General features: G+C 37.5%; 1 protein-coding gene across 4 annotated transcripts in view; it reads left to right on the forward strand.

Moving 5' to 3' along the window:
• The window catches only part of Tpp2 (tripeptidyl peptidase 2), a 67178-nt gene continuing 44489 nt past the window's right edge, over positions 1 to 22689 (forward strand). For all 4 annotated transcript variants that reach the window (XM_027938847.2, XM_027938848.2, XM_027938849.2 and 1 more), the window contains exons 1-6: positions 1 to 249; positions 6163 to 6291; positions 14062 to 14157; positions 16148 to 16252; positions 17560 to 17684; positions 20736 to 20899. In XM_027938847.2, coding sequence (XP_027794648.1) covers positions 85 to 249; positions 6163 to 6291; positions 14062 to 14157; positions 16148 to 16252; positions 17560 to 17684; positions 20736 to 20899 — 784 coding nt within the window. In that variant the 5' untranslated portion in view covers positions 1 to 84. The remainder of the gene's footprint in view (positions 250 to 6162; positions 6292 to 14061; positions 14158 to 16147; positions 16253 to 17559; positions 17685 to 20735; positions 20900 to 22689) is intronic.

Here is a 22689-nt window from a genome sequence, read left to right on the forward strand (position 1 = left end):
CGGCCGCCCGGGTGTCCTCGCGTTGCTCGTCCGCGCGCAGCCTGGCAGTTTGCCTCTTCCTCGTCCGTCCTCCAGCCTGTGTCCATGGCCACCGCCGCGACCGAGGAGCCCTTCCCGTTTCACGGTCTCCTGCCGAAGAAAGAGACCGGGGCCACCTCCTTCCTGTGCCGCTACCCGGAGTATGACGGGCGGGGGGTGCTCATCGCCGTCCTGGACACGGGGGTCGACCCCGGGGCCCCGGGCATGCAGGTGAGGCAGCCCCCGAGGGCCCGGTGCGAGGGCGAGAGGCGCGGGCGGGACGCAGCCTCCCAGGTCGGAGCCCCGCTCTACGGCCGAGCCCGGGCCGGGGTGGGCAGCGCCGGGAGCTGGGCGCCGGGAGGAGGCAGAGGGCAGAGCCGGGAGCGGGGGCACCGGTGTCCGCGCAGGGGACCGGCGGCGCCCGGGCACCGCGGGCGCGGGGTGGGCGAGGGCCCGGGCTGGGCCGTGTTCCCGGCCCAGACAAAAGCAGGCTGCCTGGCGCGGTTGGTCCTGGGAGCCCGGGTCCACGTCGTGGCCCGGGAAAGCCCCTTTTTGCTTGGGCACCGCCAGGCCGGCCACCTCCGGGTTCCTTCCCATCTCGTCGCGGTCTCTGCGGACCCTCTTGTCTTGGACACCCGGCAGCTGATATTGTTAAACAAGAATTGTACGGTTTTTATTATTGGGGGCCAGGGGTGGGGGAAAGATAGGGCTAAAGACCTATCAGGACTTCATTTTTATGCTGTGGTTTGGAAGATTTGGTTTTAGGAAGAATAGTTTATCTTTAAACGCCAAAACTGGGTTTCCAGAAGATAACCGAGTCCACTTCCGGAATCATTTCCTCTAATAGTTTTGCTTATTCAATTTTTAAGCTGTCTGCAGTGTGTTTGTTTAGGGTCATCTATTCTTGTGGCTTGGTCTTCGTTTTACATAAAGAGAAGCCAATTTCGTTTGGTTTGGGTGCACTTTCGAGGCACTTCTATTTTTAAAAACCTCAAAACATAGGAGAACATACTTGATTGCTGTTTTAAAATTATTTAGTTTTACCTTAGTCAAATATCTTTAGATCATAGAAAGATACTATAGATCAAATACTTTATAGATCATATAAAGATACTGAAAGGTAATTTTAAAAGATGTCTCAGTTCTAAAAACCATCTGTCTCGAAACTTTGGCTTTTGTAAATTTAGCCTTTTACTGAAATCTACTAATAAACAGCATATAATCATTATTCAAGTCAAAGTCTTCCCTAATTAACCCTACTGTATGCTGATCACTTCCTTACTCTTCATCTGTAAATCTTAGCCCTCTTTCTACACTAAACAGTGATGTTTAATAATTCTTTTTCTCTCCCCCCTCCCTCCATGTTCCTCCCCTTTCATATCCTTTATTGTGCTTTCTGATAATTGAGGTAGCATTTTGGAATTTAATAACTTGGAGCAAGGTGGGTGTGGGTGGCAGTCTGGCCACTCTCTGGAAATCTTGCTTCCTGGTGTTAATTCTGCATTGCTGCTCTGAAGTGCAACACACCTTAATGTGGCAGCTTCTATAAATTAGAAGAGGAAGAGGTGATGCCTTTCCTCCAGGCAACTGTATTTGTGTAGTAGTTATTATGTTAATAATTCCTAAGACTTAAAACAGGAAAACTCTCCGTTCATTGAGGCTTTGTTACAGAGTAGTAGTGCTTCCCATTCTGTTGTGATATTTACTTTTTGTAGGGATATGTGGGAGGAAAACAGCTGGGTTAAGTGGTTCACTTTTTTTTTTTTTTTTGTCAGCATAAGAGGATGAGAAAAGTTTGGAGCAGTATTGCTGTGGATATTTCTTTGTAGAATTTCCAGATCTGCTTATCAAATTAGTTATACTCTGTAAAGTAAAAATAGTGTTCAGCCCATACTGTTGCTATGAAAATTGAAAGGATTAATTACATGTGACTTTTTAAAGCTCTCAAGAGAAGCATAAAATCAATGCTAACTTTTTTAAGTAAATATATTTAGCAGAAGGAGTTTATGCTGAGTTTTTACTCACCAACTATTTGAAGGTCAAATGTATATTATTGCTTATAATAACAAATATTCAAATAATATCAAAATCAAATGAAAACATAACTCTTCTAACAACTTTAAGTATGAGGTATTGACTTAAATAGGGCCACTTAAAAAAGATTCAGTAAGATGGCTGGCAAACATGAGTGGATTTTTAAAAGACTTTTTCCTTTTACCTTTGACAAATTTATTTTGTAGATATATGTATTCATCATTAAGGTGAGAGGTGGATGGAAATAAAGGAAGGAAGAGAAAGCCAAATTGGCTATTTGGAGAACCAAATGGGATCTGAGTAATGGACTAGAGGCACAGTTGAAAATATATAGAGTAACACGTGAATTGGCATTGCTGTGTGACTTCCTTGGACCAAGTTCTCTTTTATGATAGCTATCCAGCAGTGTTAAAAGTGGAGCATGAACAGCGTGAAAGGAGTGATAAGTAAATGGTTAAATAGTTCCTCAGCAAATATTTAAGCACTTGCCAGATGCCTAAGGTTGGGTTAAACATTTTGTAGACTCTGGCTATTAACAGAGATGGGGAGAGGAACAGGCAATAAAGGTGACCAGGCAGATTTCACAGGCAGGACTAGAAAATACACACGAGGCAGCCACCAGTTTAGCTTCTCTTTGATCCATTCTTCACATAGCTAAGCTGTTTTTGCTAAAAAGCAAACTTTATTTTTTTAAAAAAATCTGAAATTCTAATTGCTTTTGAATAAAATTCCAAGGATTTGAACTTTGTACGTAAGACCCTGTATGGTCCACCTCTAGCAGCCTCCTGTGTAGTCTCAGTCCCCACCATTTCTTCTGTTCATGGCCCCTCCAGCCCCCACTGTTCCCCTTGTTTCCTTCATGAGCACTCCGCTGTCTCTACATCCAGATGTTGCAGGTGTTTTCCCAGCACATGCCTTTGCATGAAGTGTATTTTGCCAGGAGGCCTTCTACAATCACTGTAAACTCCCGCTTAATCCTTTTAAGACTCAACGAGGTCTGGATCCCATTACTTTTGAGAAACTCACTGATTTAGTTCAGCCTCCCCACCATATATGAACTAGCTGTTATGTTAGGGCCTATGGCTTCAAATATGAATAACCTTGCTAACAGAGTTCCATTTTTTGCCTTCTTTGCCCTCATAACAATCTGTTCATACCACCAATAGGACTTAAATGTAATTTACTGTTTCTGCTCACATACATGTTTACTAGTTAAGATTCTTTGAAAGCATATATCAAAATTTATTTTGTATAAAATCTGCTTATAATGCTAAATATTTTCGATGAATGGAAAAAAAGGAATATCTTTGTATAATAAGAAAGTCCAATGTCTTCTTGAGTTGGGGGGAAGAATTTGGGGAAGGAGAATACAAGTAGTTCTATAAAAATCTATTTTATGCTCACTTAAATATAATAGAGTATAATAACTAAATAACCACATATATAGGTCATTGGTTCCTTTTTTTTTTTTTTTTCCTGTTACTGGGGATTGAACTCACCTGAGTCACATCCCCAGCCCTATTTTGTATTTTATTTAGAGACAAGGTCTCACTGAGTTGCTTAGCACCTTGCTTTTGCGGAGGCTGGCTTTGAACTCATGATCCTCCTTCCTCAGCCTCTCTAGCTGCTTGGATTACAGGCGTGCACAAGTGCACCTGGCAGTTCTTAATTTTATTACTTTTTTTCCAGTTAGCTTTTCATCATTCCTCAAGTTGGGTTTTATTTTTGTATACTTTTATATATTTACCTCTATTATTAATAGTCTTATAATTATTTTGACTCACCTGTTTTCTCAACTGATAGTAAACATTCTATAAGCAAAGACTGTCTTATTCATTTTGTTCTCAAAATAAAATTCACTAAATAATCTTTGCGTATGAAATCTTCCCTTGCTTAAAAGAACATTTCAATATCTCCCCTGAAATTTCAAACACATTGACTTTGTTCGTCTGGTTTAGTTTGCAAACTTCCCCCTTTTTCTTCTAGTCTGCTCTGCAAGTGTTTAGCGAATGGCTTCCAACTCTCATCAGTCCTCCACCAAGATGGTAACAGTGGATACATAAAGTAATTTAGATCCTTGACATTTTGGGAAAACCTGTGGGCAGCTTCTGTTGTCTAGCCAGTGTATCTCAGTAAGCATCTCTCTGTCTCCCACCCCAGGACACAGGGCTTATTATCTTGGCTGTACCCATAATTACTCTGTGCAGGCTTTCAGTGCTTTCCCATGTGACACCTCTCCCTCCTCAAAGATAAAGGATGTAGTTCTAGTTCTAGCAGTTCAGTTTCCTTCTTCTCCCAAAGCTCTTTTGCAAAATTCTACCTAGTTTGGTTTTTAAAAATATCTTCTTTCTAACCCTGAATTCTGTTGTTCTTTTTGTTGTTGTTGTTCAGTCTTCAATGGCGTGATCGCCAGTAATGTTAAAGTAAGAAAAATACCTGGATAGAAAAATTGGATATATGAGAAATTTTTTATGAGAATTTGTGTATATAATGTGTATGAGAGTGAAAGAGAGAGACATCTTTATAAGGAAAGTTTGTGGAAATAGTAGATGGTAAATAAGCCATCATATCTCATTAAGCTTTTTCCTGTGCTTTATACTGGTAATTAGGTTTCTAATTAGAAGGATCTCTGTCTGACTTATTAGTAATCTTTTGTTATTCTTGACTTCAGGTCAATGATGTTTCCTCCTTGAATGAAGGTGAAGATAGGTTATGGGGTATTTTCCACATTATGTATTTATTTGGAATACAACTTTGTATAAATTGTTTTTTGTGGGTTTTTTTGCTGTTATGGGGAGCATATCTTCTGATAGAAGAAATTGATAAGGAATCATCTGTGTATTTACAAATTGAATTATGTTCTGTGATGGAAACAGGGTACAGTATGAAAGAATAATCGAGTTTAGGAAGGCCACCATTTAAAAGAGGTCACTGGGGAATCCTTTCTGAAGGGGTGACACTTTACTAGAAAACTGAAATATAAGATAGCATACTGTGAAACAATGAAGAAAGAATTCCAGGCAGACTTTTGTACAAAATACTGACCCTTGTGTACAGAAAGGAAAAAGTTTGGTACATTCTAATTGAAAGGAGGTGAGCATGGTTAGAGATGGCAGTGACTGGGAATGGCAGAAGTCAGGTGGAGCAGGGCCTCTCCTATTGAGTGCTTTGTGGGTGCACTGAAGGATTTAAAGGAGAGACCTCATAAGCTTTTTTAGTATTGCTTTCCATGGGGCCAACAGTGGAATCTGAGGGACCTCCAAGGAGTAAACTACATTAGAAAGACAAGAGCTGCTAATGGTTTGGAGGATCAGAACAATGGTAGTGAGAATCATAGAAGAGGAATTTGAATTCTGTATTAGAGGAAGAATTAACTGGACTTCCTGATAGCCTCAGGTGAAGCATAAACTAGAGAATCAGGGGAGGACTTCTGAGTTTCTGGCATGAGCAGCTGGATGTGTGATGATTCCTGAAATGGCAAAGCCTAGAGAAAAACAGATGTGGGGGCTTGGCATTTGTTAGATTGCAGTGCTCTTATGACGGTAATGAAATAGTTCTGAACCTTTGTTCCCTAAGGTTTTGCACATATCCACCCTAAAGTTCTCCTCCATCAAATCCTTTCTCAAATGTTACCTGATCAGCTGAGCCTTCCTTGATCAGCTGAGGTAAAATTAAAAGCCCACACCACCTGTCTCCCTTCCCTGTATAACTTTCCATATTTTTCTTTTTTATTTATTGATGATTTCTTTAGTAAGTGATCTGTCGGGTCAGGAATTTTTGTACACCTAAATATTTTGTAAGTGTTTATGAATATATGAAACCACTTGATTGATTCTGTGTTTTCATGATAAGATTTGCTGGTTAATATTCGTTAGGCTTTTGACTTAAAACAATACAGTTCTCTTGGGGATGCAACACAATGGTAGAGCGCTTCACTAGTGTGCTTTAGGCCCAGGGTCTATTCCCTGTCATACACGCACACGCATGTACATACATACATAAAATAAGTGCAGATATTTGTAAGAAGTTTTGCACATTCACACACATTTGTGCTTCTTTAAGGATAAAAACCTAATATCTAATTCATATTATAATTGTCTTGATTTTCAGGTTACTACAGACGGAAAACCAAAAATCATTGATATCATTGATACAACAGGAAGTGGTGATGTGAACACTGCTACAGAAGTAGAGCCAAAAGATGGTGAAATTATTGGTCTTTCAGGAAGAGTACTTAAGGTCAGCGCTTTTATCTTATTGAATGTTATTTAGACTTTTGTTTTGTACTGTTGCCTCAAAGTGTGTAATGTTTTTAGATTACATTTGGTGGTAGGGGAATTGCTGCATAACAAATTACTCCCAAAATCTCAGAGTTTGAAATGATAGACAGTTGATGACATCATTTTCTGTGAGCCAGGAATCTGGGTTTGACTTACCTGGGTGTCTCCAGTGAGGATCTCAAGATTGCAAACTGTTGGCCCAGACTGTCTACTTAGAGGGGCAGGCTTAGCCAGGCCTAGCCAGAGTTACACAGGCTGTCCTTGGTTCTTTCCATAGTGCTGCTTGACAGCATGGTAACTGGATTCCCTCAGGGTGAATGAACCAGAGAGTGCCCAAGATGAAAGCCATGATCTTTGTAAAGTCATCTTAGAAGTGATAGCTCATCACTTCACTTAATTCTGTTTATTGGCTATAACCATAATTTAACCATACATGTGTTATAAATCCATAGCATGTCTTAGGGGAGGGGATTTCATAGGAGCATGCTGCCAGGAAGCAGGGATCATTAGGACAATTTTGGAAGAAGCCATTGTTTTGTTGTTGGGATTTTTTTTTTTCAATAGGTTGACAAATTCTGTTTTAAATTTTGAATAGAAAGGTAGAAAAAGTACTGAGCACAGTGGCAAATAGCTGTAATACCAGGTATATCAGCTAATGAGTAAGGAGGATGACAAGAATTTGACTGTGATTCAGTATTCTGGTTTTCAAACCAAGAAGTAGAATTAGTTTGGAGTGAAATATGTTACTCTAAAATATTAATAAGACTTACAGATTTAGAATCTTAAATAAATATAGTAACACATGCTTTAAATAAGCCACCTGAACTGATGTTACTAGCTCTCAAAGCTAGAGTTGTTTGTACTTATAAAACCATATCAAATAAGATTAATTCAATTAAGATTGATGTTTTGTTTTTTCCCTCAACTTGATGACATATTTTCTTTAGCTCTACTGCTATGTATTCTCAGCCCATCAGTATAAGGTGGTTTAAAATTTTAACTGTGTTCAGTGTCTGCATAGTATAAAAAGACAAATATCACCGGGCGTGGTGATGTACACACCTGTAATCCTAACTGCTCAAGAGGCTGAGGCAGGAGGATCACAAGTTGGCAGCCAGCCTCCGCAAAAGTGAGGTGCTAATCAACTCAGTGAGACCTTGTCTCTAAATAAAATACAAAATAAGGCTGGGGATGTGGCTCAGTGGTCAAATCCGTCCCCACCCCACCCTCGTCCCCACCCCCGCCAGTTCAATCCCAGTACCTAGAAAAAAAAAAAAAAAGACAAGTGTCTACAAGGTTTCTAATAAATTCCATCTCCCACCAGGCTTAATTTTCAATACAGTATATTCTGTTCAGTGTTTAAGATAACATGCAAATACTTTTATATTTTTTAATATTTTTTTTCTAATTTTAGACTTTATCTGTAAAATTAACATGCAGAGGAAAAAGACTTAACTCTCAGGCCTTTTATTTCCAAGCAATTATTGCATTCTTATTTCTGAAATTCCTATTAAGTAGGACCTAGGATATGGACATTGGACCACTTGAATGGGTCCTCTAATTTTGTGTTGTTCTCTCTTTATTGCCTTTTTTTTTTTTTTTTCCAGAGAGATTTAATATTTATTTTTTAGTTCTCGGCGGACACAACATCTTTGTTTGTATGTGGTGCTGAGGATCGAACCCGGGCCGCACGCATGCCAGGCGAGCGCGCTACTGCTTGAGCCACATCTCCAGCCCCTATTGCTTTTTTCTTCTCTTTTTCTCTTTGTGAGAGAGTTCCAAAATTTTCTGAACATTATCTTCTAACTCTGAAGTCCCTTCATATTCTTTCAGGCATGTTAGGCATGTTTTTGTATCATGTTTGCAACTTTTTATCTTTGACAATATAATTTTTTTCAACTTGTTTCTTTTCTCCTCCTCCTCCTACAAAAAAAATTTCTAGAGTATTAGTATTATAGTTATACATAGTAGCTGGGTCCATTTTGAAAAAAATCATACATTCATGGAATTTGATTTCAATCCCCATTCCTCCCCTTCTCTCCTGCCTCCCTTCCCCTATATCTCCTCTCTTCCCTACTGATCTTCTTTTTGCTGGTTTATTTTTGATTATTTTGATATCTTTTCTTCCTCTTTCTACTTACCTTCCTCTTTTTCCCATTTTCTTTTCTTAGCTTCCTCCTCTGCTTCTAACCCCTCCTCCTTTCCTTTCTTCCTTGTTCACCTCTGCCATCTCTTCCTCCTTCTGTACCACCTCACCTTCCTTTTCTCCTTTGTTCTTTGCTTTCTACTTTGGATATTTCCCTTGGGTGTCTATTCATTCCTGACTGTCTCTTCTTTAGGAGGCCTTCACAAGGTGTGGAAGCTCTCTTGCTTGTGTAGAGTCTTTTGGTGGTGAGTTTCATTGTAAGATAATGATGCTGTTTTTGAGGACCTCAAAATATTAGTGTAACCCCCCATACTAGTTACCTGTTTGGCCTGAAGTTGAGTAGGAAGAGGGCCAAATAAACTTTTTTTGTTGTTTTTTGTTTTGTTTTTTATTCTTTTTAGTTTCACACGTCCCTAGAATGTATGTTATACAAACATACATACGTTGGCATGTTATACAAACATGGAGTATAATTTATTCTAATTAGGATCCTATTCTTGTGGTTGTACATGATGCAGATTTACCCTGCTTGTGTATTCAAATATACAAGGCTAGAAAAATTATGTCCAGTTAATTCTACTGTCCTTCCTATTCCCCTCCCCCTCCCTTTCCTTGTTTCCTTTTGTCTAATCCAATGGACTTCTTTCTATTCTTCCTCTCCCCACCCTCCTTTGTTGTGGATTAGCATACACATATCAGAGAGAACATTTGGCCTTTGGTTTTTTGGGATTGGCTTTAGTATTTGGTAACTCTCTGCCATGTATAATGGCCTGAGTGTACCACATGTGGACTATTTCCAGTGTTTCTTCTCTCTCCTTTGCTTTGTATGTCCCAACTTCTTTCTGGCTCACATAGGAAGAGTTAATTGATTGGTGAAGTTTGGAAAGGATGTGGAGTGAGGCAGTGGGAGACCAAATTGCTCTTTACACAAATGTTATGCCTGTCTTCCTGGTTCCAGCTTCATTCTCCATTCACACAGAAAATGTACCCACACACAGGTGTTAGATGTTTTGCAGTAGTCAGCAAAGAAAGCAGTTATTAGGCACTGGTACTCTGGCTAGTTAGCTCTCTCCGGTTCTTTAGTACACAATTTTCAGAAAGCAACACTACAGTATGACCTTCAAGTTTCTTTGACTTAGTCATGTTTTAAAATAAATGTCTGTATTCTATTTCTCTTCCAAATAGCCCATATAGTCCTCTCCCAGTTTAAGATGAATGACCACTTAGTGCTTTGAACATTTCAGTAGTCTCTTTCTCTAAAAACGATATTCATATCGTTTTTACTAGTGAGAAGCTAGTGGTCTATTACTTAGGGCTGGTGATCCTCCCATGAGCAGGTAGAAGCAAAAAGTGAATGGAATTTTAAGCCTTTATTGTAAAATGTGCATCCAAAAAGTGTGTGAAATGCATAAGTACGGTTTTATGAGTGATTAAAGCAAACATGTTATATCCAGCATACAGGTCAAGACAACGAATATTGCCATATCTCATAAAATTCCTGCCTTCTCCCATATCACAACCATTTCAGTTTTTGTGACAATTACTTCTTTGCTTTCCTTTGTAATTTTACTATGGGTGTGTGAATACCTACATTGTTTAGTTTATCTGTTTTTGAGCTTCACATGAATATCCTCATTTCTGTAATATTTTACATCTTCTTCCCTTGGTGGTATTTTGCAAAATTTGATATTCTTTAAGATTCATGAGATTTCTCTATGTTGTTGCATGTCACAGTAATTTGTTTAGTAGCCAAGCTGTGTAGTATGCCATGGTTTATATATAGCACATTCTAGCCATTCTGCTGTGGTGAATGGTTGTTATTTACAGTTTGGGACTGTCCTTAACATGTTGTTGTTGTTATAGATGAACAGAATGCCTTTATTTTATCTGTTTATTTTTATGCAGTGCTAAGGATTGAACCCAGTACCTCACATGTGCTAGGCAAGCACTCTACCACTAGCTATAGCCCCAGCTCTCATTAGCAATTCTTGTACCTATCTCCGGTGCATGCCTAGAAGTGAAATTGCTGACTCATGGAGATCCAGCTCTAATGGGTCATGCCAAACAGTTCTTCCAAGTATTTCTACTGCCTTTCTAAAACTTGGTATAATCAGACTTTAATTTTTGAAAATGTGTTGGGAATCTAGGTATATCATATTGTGGTCTTAATTTGCACTTCTCTGTTCACTAATGAAATTGAGTGCCTTTTCATGTGTTTGGAATTTTGATTTTTTTTCTCTGTGGAGTACTTATTAAGGGTCTTTTGCTTCTTTGTTTATTTTGCTGAGTTGTCTGTTGCTTTCTTACTGACTTTGTGGGCTCACCTGCCCTTCACTCACCTGTGTTGCAGGGGTCTTCTCCCGTTCTGTACATGTTTTTTACTTTCCACATAATGAATCTTGATGCCTAGAAGTTTTTAAATGTAATTGAATATCTTTGACCTTTTGATTAGGGTGTGTATATGTTTGAGGTGCTGAGGATTGAACCTAGGGCCGCCTCATGATGCTAACTAGGCAGGTGCTCTACCACTGAGTTACAGTCCTGGCACTTACTTTGAGACAGGTCTTGCTCAGTGCTGAGACTGGCCTCAAATTTGCCATCCTCCTGCCTTAGTCTTCTGAGTAGCTGGGATTACAGGTGTATACCACTGCACCTAGCTGATTAAGGTTTTATTAATCTCTCTGAGTTCTTGACCCCATGATCATGAAGATATTCTTTTATATTTCTAAAAAGTTTCAGTTTTTCTCTCATTTGTTCTGGAATTCAACTGGAATTGATTTTATGCTTAGTTTGAAATAGAAGTCCAATTTCCTTTTTTCCATAGACCCAGTGTTCCAAAATCATATATTCCATGATTTCCCCCACTGAGTTTCAGTTCCTCCTTTTTACTGTGCAAACTTCAAAATGTGTTGTTGACCTTCTGAATCCTCGTTTTCTGTTCTCTTTTTGGTTTGGGGGTGGTTGCCCCCTCCCATTCTAATTTTGGAAGGGAGCAGTGTTTTGTTTTGTTTTTCTTTTCTTTTTATTTTACTATATTTAAGTTGAAGTTATTTTTTAAATCATTAAGATTTAGACTTATATATTTTTTAAAAATTTAAAGATAAATCCAGGTGTACTAAATGATGTGGCCAAAAATAGTACAGTGTTTAAATGCAGCAGCAGCCAAGGAACTGGTGTATGTACACTGGCATGTGCCATGAGGCCAAAGTAGTTTTGAGGCAAAAAGCAAATACAAACAAACAATAACAACAACAACAACAAAACTAAAAGGATGTTGGATCTTACTAATAGTATGGCAACACTCATAATGACACTTGACTCATTAAGAAAAATGTTCTCTTTGTTAGGCCCTCTCTCTTTGAGAGAATAATGAGATTTTTATATATGTCACATGAAAATCAGCCTTATTGCACTGTGGTGGTTGTGGAATTTGAACCATTTTAAAGATCAGCTTAAAACAGTCAAAATGCAAAGTTTGATTCTTAGAGACCAAAAATAACTTCAATTATATACAATACTCAAATGTGTAAAATAATGTATTGCATAATTGTCTCATAGGCTAAAGTTAGCTTTACTCTACCTTAGTTATGATTAAATAGCATAACCATAATTATACCTTATTCTCTGATTTTTTTTCATGTGTAATTTTTATAACTATCTAATCTGCCTTCACTAAGGAAAATATATAGTTGTGATCTGATTCCATGGATCCTACAAATAGATTTTGGTATATTTGAGAATTAAATATAAATTATTTTATTGGATTATTTTGATTGTATTGCATCTTTTAGATAATTCTGATTAAACATGTTTTAATACCTTTTTATTTTTCAGTGTTTTTATTAGCAATTTCTGTTTACTCCTTGAGCATTTCACAGCTTTTAGTAGTCTTTTCCTAGAAAGAAGCTGACATTAGCCGAGGGTCATGACGCCCCTATAGTGGTGTAGTGGCTGCTTGTGGTTCTGTTATGATTAACTATGCTGTCGTCACATTTTATTATTGTTTTTGTAATTCCATGGGCTGTTGCAAGAATAGTAAAGTTAAGAATCCCTATTATCAAAAGAAAATTGATAAGTTTTGAATAATAAGTACTAGTTTATAGCCAGCATATTTGAACTTTTACATTATCTAGATAACTAGTTGATTGAGAAATCGTTAATGACACATTTAATGATGTTTTCCTGTATTTAGTTGTGGGAAAAGTTCACCCAAAAGTTTTCTGCCCAGAAGATACTTGGGTGAGGGACTTGGGTGAAGAAAATGCACAAGTGAGGATTGATGAGTCGGCCAATTCCAAGGGGTTGATGGCTCATCTTATAATCTGCACACTTCAGTGCTTGATAGTTGGAGTCCTGTGCTACAGAGAGCATGAATACATACCCACATGTTGACATTTCAGATGGGTTGATGCTTAGTGCACTTTGTTATTCTTAAGAATACTAAAATAGGGATTGATTTCTTCCTTGTCCAGAAGAAGAAATAGTCTTGCAGTTGCCCCTTGTTATTGGTAAAGTTTAGATTCACAGCCATATTGATCTGATTTTAAATCTTATGTCCTTTGTACTGAATTTTTTGGTCTCTATAACGGAACTAGGTTCCAGTTTTTGACACTTCTGTTATTTGGGTGGGTAATTTAATTTCTCTTTGTTGCTTTGCTTGCTCCATTTGGAAACGGGGCATACTGTTTATATCATTCTATTAATTAAAGCTTCAAGTGTTATTTTTAAATACTGTGAGATAGTTGGAAAGATTTTATATGTAATTAACATGGTTTGATAGAGTATTTTTCATAAGGACTCGAAGAGCTCTTGTTCAGTATCTTTGCATTATCCCTGTGGTGTTGTAGAGGAGAGTGAGGTTCTTTTTCTTAAAAGGAATTTTAAGTGTAGAAAAGGTTGTTAAATTGCTTCCCCTCTCCATTATCTGGGGCACTAGCCTATTGAAGGAGGAGATGAAGTGTCGGCTATGTTTAAGAACTAATCATGGGGCTGAGGCCATAGCTCAGTGGTAAAGCGCCTGCTTTGTGTGTGTGAGGCACTGGGTTCAATCCTCAACACCACACAGAAATAAATAAAGATACTGTGTGTTCATCTATAACTAAAAAGAAAAAATATGGCCTATCCCTGTAATCTCAGCTACTTGGGGAGGCTAAGGCAGGAGGATCACAGTTGCTAAGGCCAACCCTGAGCAACTTAGTGAGACCCTGTCTCAAAATAAATAGGACTAGATGAAGAGCATTTGCCCATGTGTCTGAAGCCCTAAGTTCAATCTACAGTATCTGCACACACACAAAAAAAAAAAAAAGAAAAGAAAAGGAAAAAGAACTAATAATAATCTTTGAGGTTTAATGAGACAGTATATTTTGGAAGCACTTTGGAAGTGTAGTTGAATCATCTTATTTACAGACGAAAAAAAAGTCAGAGATATTAAGTGACTACTTAGAATATTGAAAGTAGTCCTCAAATACATGGGCCTGCTAATTCAACATGAGCTATTGGAGTTGATGTAAAATATTCTCCCTAGTGGTGAATCATTGGCATTGGGAGGCATTGACTGAAGGAACAATTTTCTTTTTTCTATAGATTCCTACAAGCTGGACAAATCCTTCAGGCAAATATCATATTGGCATTAAAAATGGCTATGACTTCTATCCAAAGGCTCTCAAGGAAAGGATACAGGTAATGTACAACTTAGTATCAGTGACTCCGATATTTCCTTTTTCAGATTTTATTCCTCTTGGGGGAAAATAAAATTGTCATAAAATCTCCTTAACTCTTAATTATTTCGGGTGTTTGGAAGCTTTTTAAAAAATGACTGTTTAAAATCAATTCTGTTCATTGGAATGTTATCCATTTAAAGGCATGGTTTTTAATTCTGAATGCATGGATAAGGTTGGGGAATCTGTACACATTGAAATTACACTCATACTTTATTCGTGTTTTTCTGGGAGATGGCATAGAGCTTTCATTGAATTTTTGAAAGGATTTTTACTTGATAAAGGTTAAAGACAACTCATTTAAAGTCCAGGCCTCCTTATTTATTCTTGTTCCTGTAGTTTTTATAATTTGCTCATTTTTTTCTTGCTGTTTGACTGAACTTCTTTTTTCTTTTTTACATACATTTATTTTTTATTTTATTTATTTTTATGTGGTGCTAAGGATGTAACCCAGTGCCTTGCATGTGGTAGAGGTACCACATACAACCCCAGCCCTTGGCTGACCTTTTTGTTCCTAGTTTATTAGTATTCAGTATTAAGAAAAGAATCAGTCGACCTAACACTACTGAAATAGCAATGTAAAAAACACAACTCGGTCATAAGTAAGAGTGGTAAGGAGCCTGCTTTAAAATAGTGCTATTCCATAGAACTTTTTGTAATGATGAGAGTGTTTGAAGTGTTGGTTATCAGCTGTGTCCATTAGGGGAGCCACTAGCCACCAAGCCTACTGAGAATTTGAATGTGGCTAGTGGGACTATGGAATTAGAACTGTAATTTTATGTAATGTTTTAAGTTTAAATAGCAACATGTGGCTAATGGATACTGAATTGGTCAGTACCACTTTAGAAGTCTGCTGTGACACTAGTACTGATACACATCCAATGTTTCAATGGTAAAAAAGATAGAGTTCTTGGGCTGGGGTTGTGGCTCAGTGGTAGAATGCTTGCCTAGCATGTGCAAGGCCCTGGGTTCGATCCTCAGCACCACATAAAAATAAATAAACAAAATAAAGATATTGTGTACAACTAAAAAATAAATAAATAAATATATATATATATATATATATATATATTTTTTTTTTTTTTTTAAAAGATAGAGTTCTTGAAACTGATCTTGACGGATAAGATTTGTGGCCCCAGGATCTGATCACAGTGTTGTTTGCTTCCCCTGGGGTCCATGAACCAGAAGTTACTCTCATACATGTAACTCTGACTGAGTACTATTTTAAAGTTTCAGGCTGAAGTACACAGACACTATGGCAGTTGTGTGCAGTTTATTAAAATTAATTGTGTTGCATAGGTACAAATTGTCATACAAATGAAGAGATTAAGTTGAAGTGGACCTTTCCTTTAGCTTAGCTGAATTGCCTATTTTTCTGGAAAGGTTTCATAAACTAGCAGACTTCTGTCAGGAGACACTGTGGGTTAAAGAAACTGGAGATTTAAGGCCAGTTTCAATAACACAGAACCATATCCTGTCAAAGCAGATGAAAAAAACCTAGAGAGGAAGGAAATTGAGGAGGAACACATGTCTGAAACACAGTTACAGCCTTCCTCTGGTCCTCTGCTTGCTCTTGCTTCACTGTATTCCCAAATTTTGTGTGGGCCCAGGATACCATGTTTTCCTATTTTAGATGAAAATTCAGGTTATGAACATGGTATTAGGTATTGTTAGAGAAGGTGAGGATTTAAATTGGAGAATATGAATATTAAAAATACATGTCTCGGTAAACTTATTCTCTTAAATTCTGACTGCAGTGAATTAACTAACCACTTATTAATAATTGATCTGTTACTTCATCAACTTCCTTAGAAGTGATTTTTTTAAACCCTCACATGAGAATGGTCGAGCATCATATCTGCTGACATCAAAGTCCATGTATATAAACTATCATTGAGGTTTAACTGAGTATTTGTCAGTTGAATCATAAGGTCACTTTTTTGTCATTGCAGAAGGAACGGAAGGAAAAAATCTGGGATCCTGTTCACAGAGTGGCCCTTGCAGAAGCCTGTAGAAAACAGGAAGAATTTGATGTTGCCAACAACGGCTCTTCCCAAGTTGGTGCTAGTCACTTGTATCTAGATGTTGCCACACAACCATATAACTGGGTGCTTGGGGAATAAGTAGAATGCTCTCGCAGATTTTCCTTTTTCATAATGTTCTCCTCGGGTCAATTTTATATTTTTCCATAATTGTTGAAGCTGAAGTCAATTTACATATGTATCAGTGTTTCAAAACTTAGCACATAATATATGTAGGTAAAAGAAAGTAAGTGCTAAGTGTGTCTTTTGGATTCTCTCCTATAAGCTGCACCAGGAAATCCACCCCTCTCCCCAGAGCCAGCTGTTCCCTGACTGGTGGTACCACAGGGTAGTTTTGGTGAGGTGGAAGCTGGCAGCATGTGGTCTTCTGTGCACATCCTTTGCATAGTGGTGTGATGTGTATCCAGGCTCTGGGTGCTGCAGTTCTTTTTCATTACTCCAGATGTTTTCTTCCAAGAATGAACCACAGTTTGTCCATTTTTCATATTGTTTCTTGCTTTGTTTTTTATTATTAAGAATAATCCTATTCTAAACATTGTTGTATATGCCTTTTGGTAGGTCATAAAGTGATTGTAGCAATTTATATTCCCATAATAAGTATATGAGAATAATCATTGTTCTACGTCTTGCCCATTAAGTGTTTTTGAATCAATGTAATCAATGAAAAGCCTTCATAATCTCACTTCACAGGCATGATCACCACAGTTTGGTGTTTATCCTTCTGAATTATTCTTTTAATACATGCATGTACTTTTCTTAACCAAAAATGGTTCCCAGCTCTGACAGCTATTAGAATCACACGAAGAGCTTTTAAAACTGACTGTACTTGTGTTATAGAAAATTTAATTGAAGCCTTGTGAGGGAGATATTAAAGCTTCCTAGAACCACTAATTAAAGGACAGTTAGGGTTCAGAACTAATGGCCTAAGGTTGGGCATGGCAATGACACCTATAATCCCAGCCACTCAGGAGACTAAGGCAGGAGGATCATAAGTTCAAGGCTCCCCTCAATAATTTAGTGATGGTCTGAGCAACTTAGTGAGACCCTGTCTCAAGTAGAAAATAAAGTACTGAGGATGTAGCTCAGTGTTAAAATGCCCCTGAGTTCAATCCCCAGTTTAACAAAAAGGGAACTAATGTCCTATATACCTATATACAAATTTAACTTTTTCCTTTTATATTCATTTAACATGTAATTGAACTACAGTTTTCCAGAGAAAAATGATTTTACTATTGGTTAACACTGTGTCTTTGGTCATATGTTGATGTAACTTTCAGAAGCACAAAGTATACTAAATATTAATTGATTTTTTAATTAATTAGGTGAACAAACTAATCAAGGAAGAGCTTCAAAGTCAAGTGGAATTGCTAAATTCTTTTGAGAAAAAATATAGTGATCCTGGCCCTGTGTATGACTGCCTGGTATGGCATGATGGTGAAGCTTGGAGGTGAGTTTTTTGTATTGTATAGATCTTCACTTGAAAGGGTCTCTCTCTCTTTCTGAAGAACATTAAACTCTTAGAGCTATACAAAGTTTTGGTTTATGTGACATTATCACTCAGTGAATCTATTTGAGACCCAAATCAGCTTTAGTTTTGGACAAACCTTTTGAACTCTTAAATAGTAGTAGAGCCCAGGGCACCAGTGTATTTCCAGAAAGTTTCCTTATTCCAGCAGTCTGATAAAATGATTCACTTGTAGCCATTGGCTAACAACTATGCGTGATACTTCTTTTAGAATATTTGTGTTGGAAATGATATTTAGTCAGACAATAGAACTGATAAAAATCTAAAATCCCAGAGGAATATTTTAGAAAATTTTATTATAATCAGTGAAAAAATAGCATTCTGGTGCTACCAGAAACAATTTAACCTTCTTTTTTTTAAATATGATATAGTATATCCTGTAGTACTTTGATTTCAGACTTTTTTGAGGAGACTCTTGAAGATCTCACAATACCTAGCATGAATTTACAATTTAGCTACTATCTGTAAATGTTCTCATTTCTCATTTCAGAAATGTCACCTGTTTCTGAGGGGAGGTAAAGTGACCTATTCTTTAAGTACTTTGTTTTGTTTTTGTTAAGAATGTCAAGTCTGCCCCTTCCTACCCACTTCTAATTATGAACCCCTATCTCTGCACTTAGTAGGTAACCTAATAATGATACTCTTTTCTTTGAGCATTTGTCAGAATGTATAGTGTCAAACTTGATTTCATTCAAAATGGAGCAAAACAGGTGGAGAGAAACTGTTTACAGAGAATTGCATAAAGAAAGGGTTATTAATCAGTTTCTTTTGGGTGGTGTTTGACCTCATTATGTCACATTTCCTTTGTAATTCTTGATGAAAACTGGATTCTTTCCATAATTGACAAAGAAATGTGTGGAAAATGTCAAGTAATAATATATTTAATCTCAGCCTCTCCTCACTCTCACTCATATGCTCTGTGAACCTCATTCCATGTTCCTTTTCTCTGGATTCCAACAGCAGCTCCTTGAATTCAGCCAACCAGACCTTCATAAAGTTGTACTCTTGCAACACTCATATTTGTGCTCTATGGAGTTACTTAGGCAGATACTTGTATTGTTGAGTCACTCTACGCTGATGCTCATTATAAGAAGCTGACCTAGAAAGTGTCATTGCATTTGCTGTGGGATGTTGTTGACTCATTAATTCTTTCATTATTTGTCAAGTGTTTATTGAGTGCCTTCTTTGTAGTATAGAAGCTATTCCATGAATTTTAGACTCTGTGGAAGCATGTGTTTTAAACATGGAACCAAACTAAGAAGCATTAAGAATTTCCCAGAAGGAACATCTTAAGTTGAAACATGAATTATCAGCACAATTAATTAAGTAGAAAATAGAAAAGAGCTTTGAAGGTGGAAGAAAAGAATAGAGGTCACTGGAGGAAGTGTAGAAACTTGGTATGGCCACGGAGTGAGTAGTGGGAAGAGGACATAGGGAGGTAAGTAGAGGTTTGATAGTGAGGCCTTTGTGGAGTTTCAACATTATGATGAGAGCCATTGGAAGATGTAGAATGGTTTAAAGCAGGAATCAGATGATCAGACTTGAAGAAATCACTGTAGCTACAGATAGACCATCAACTCATCAGGCAGCATAGGTAAGGAAGAAACAGTGGAAATAGAGAAATGGACACATTCGGAAGATAGACTGTGGTGATCAGAAGACTGAGAGGGAAAAATGGGAGCACTTATTAGATGCCTTCCTGGAGGGATGCTGGCCAATTACATACATTTTGGAGACAGATGTTTTGCGCTTTCTAACATAGATGATTTGGTGATATACATTTTAAATGTTCACCTCAATCCTGATTCTGTTTGATGTGCTACTTGTTTTCTTTTTGCTTCATTTTCCTTATAGGTGTTCAGTTCTTTTGAAATGTTGTAGATCATTTTGGGATATCACTGTTGGTATATGTGTAAAAACAAATTTTGAAGGATCCTTCCTCCTAAATACTTAGTTTGTTAATGATGCATGTGCTTCGATATTTGTGGTAAATGATCCGTGTGCAAAACTAGAGGGCTTTCAATGTTCACTTTAGCAATTTTGACTGAGACTTGCTTAACTTGAAAAAACACAGTTCTTATGTAAACAAACATGTCCTAAGGTCTAAGAACCAAAAACATAATATTGATAGTTAAATGTTGTGTATAATTTATGACTTTTTTAATAATTAATATATGTAATTTTAATCAGATTGTCTTCCAATGTATTTGAAATATGTATGTAGTTTTATTAGAACATTATAGTTACACATACTAGTTGGGTTCATTTGACAAAAATCATACATGCATGGAATTTGATTTATTCCATTTCAGTCCTGGGTGACACCCCCCATTCTCCTCCTCCTTCCCTCCCCCATTCTCCTTTCTCTACTCTACTGATCATCCTTTCACTTGTTTATTTTTGTTTGATGCTTCATACATATACATGTGTGTGTACATGTATGTTTAAATAGCTAACAAAACGAGGAAAGAACAAGTAGAGTAAAATTATGTAGAAAATGCTCTTTATAATAAAAAAAAAAAAAAAGTTTGCCCAAAGTCTGAATGAGACTGCACTCAGTATAGTTCATCTAGCTTCAAGGATCCTGCATGAGCTATCCAGCTCACAGGCTAAATACTAACAGAAGCAGCAGGAATTAAGGCCTACCTAGGCCGTGTATCTGCACCATCCTATCCTAAAGCTCCAGGCCGAGCTCTAGTTCTCATTTCTTATTTCTTTGGTGGCCCTGTGGATTTCTGCCTGGTGTCTGTAACAGACAGCATTCTGAGGCCTTTGTGCCTAGGCTTAAGCATCCTGGGCACTCTTTGACCTGACCCTTCCTGCTGCCTCTGTGAAGCAAAGGATTGCTGTGTTTGTGATGGTGGGAGTAGGAAGGTAGTAAGAAGAAAACAGAGGACACTGTAGTGTGTGATCTTCTTTAGAAAGGTGAGAAAATGATGTATTTTGAAACCTGCTTTTTCTTTCAATTAACAGAGCCTGCATTGATTCAAATGAAGATGGGGACTTGAGCAAATCTACTGTATTGAGAAACTACAAAGAAGCCCAAGAATATGGTTCTTTTGGCACAGCTGAGATGTTGAATTACTCTGTTAATATTTATGATGATGGAAACCTGCTCTCCATTGTGACCAGTGGAGGTATTCTGTTTCAGATTTACTAATGAGAGATAAATTTATGGAGTAGCAAGACAATAAATTTCTGTAGCTCAAAGCAACTTTCTAGAGAATTTAATCTAGAGATTACCACTAAAGGATTAGGTCTAGAATCATAGCTGTGGTTTGATTTGTGTTGTTTTTTAAAGTCATAACCATGTACTATCCATTCTGAGACTGTAAGCATATGACCCATGTCACAAAATTCATCAACATGATTCTTATAAATAGTAATGTCATTTCCAAATATATTCACCTTTGAAAAATTCACTCATGAATATGGAGAATCATTTAGAGTGATCCTCACCACAGCTTTCTGTGTAATTTCAAAATGGTTGGAACCCACCTAAATATCCATTAACAAAAAGTAGGATTTTGCCCCTTTTTTTGGTGTCCCCCCCTCCTTCCCCCCTCCCCCCTTCTGCGTTCTATCCTTTATATAAAACTTTTTGCTCTTACCTCGAGGGATAAAAACAGTAGGTTTTTAAAAATTATGTTATTCATATTATGGAATATTACATAGCAATCAAATTAGTTTTAATGAAAAACTATATTGATAATAAAACACTTAGTAAAATTTAAAAACATACCAAATAAGTACTATGCAATATTTATGTATATATTTCTTTGGTGAAAGTATAAAAACATGCAAAGATTATGCACACTAGCTTCAAAATGGTTACTTTGGGGGAGGGAGAAAAGAGAATGAAGGAAGGTGACTAGCTCTTTCACCCCCAGGTCCATTGAGGTATAGCTGAAGTACAGTAAACTGCACATGCATCTATAATTTGATAAGTTTTGATATATGTATACCTGATAAGCTACCACCAAGATACTATTGCCTCCAGCAGCCAGCTGTCTTCCTTTGTGATCCAGTCTCTGCCCACATCCCCAGAGCCACTGATCTGCTTTCTATCACTCTAGATTACTTTGTATTTTCCAAAATTTTAAATAAGTGGAATAAGAAATATGATTTTTTTGCCTGCCTCTTTCACTCAGCATAGTGATTTTGAGGTTGGTCACTGCTGTGATTGTAGTGTGCTCCTCATTTTGCTGAATCATATTTTATCATGTGAATGTACCTCACTGTTTTCATTCACTTATTGATGGACATTGAGGTTGTTTCAACATTTGTGTATAAGCTTCTGTGTGGAAATAGGGTTTTGTTTATTTTGGACCCATCTCAAGGAGAACTGGCTGGATGTGCTAAATATATGTTGAACTTTAAAAGCTCCCAAACTGTTTTCCTCTGGGACTACCTCAGCAGACCTCCAGGTGCTCCCCATCCTCTTCAGTTTGTGGCCTGGTCAGTCTTCTTTACTATAACCACTGTGACTATTGTGTGCAGGCAGCAAGATTAGGAAAAAAGTAAGGAAGTAGAATTGGCAGCATTGGGTGCACATTTTCTTGCGGGATGTGACAGCAGTTGGTTAGAACAAAGTCGTCTCAGCATGGTGGCCAACCCACCTGGAAGGGTCTTGTTCATTGCTTCTGGAGCTCCACCTCTCATCTGTCCCTAATATAAATAGGCCCAGGGCCACCTGCTGTTATCATTGTACTTATGTTGGTTTCCTGACAGTAGTGGCATGTTTTTCTTCATGTCTCCTAAGAAACTTCTCACTTAGGTTTTTGTTTTACTTTATTGATATGTAACATGTATGGGAAGAGTCTTAGGTTTTTATTTTACTTTATTGATATGTAACATGTACAGGAAAGCATACAAATCACAAATTATATACTCCTTGAATTATCACAAAGTAGATGATCCTGTGTAA

This window comes from Marmota flaviventris, chromosome 4, assembly GCF_047511675.1.
Source record: "Marmota flaviventris isolate mMarFla1 chromosome 4, mMarFla1.hap1, whole genome shotgun sequence".
Taxonomy (NCBI): Eukaryota; Metazoa; Chordata; class Mammalia; order Rodentia; family Sciuridae; genus Marmota; species Marmota flaviventris.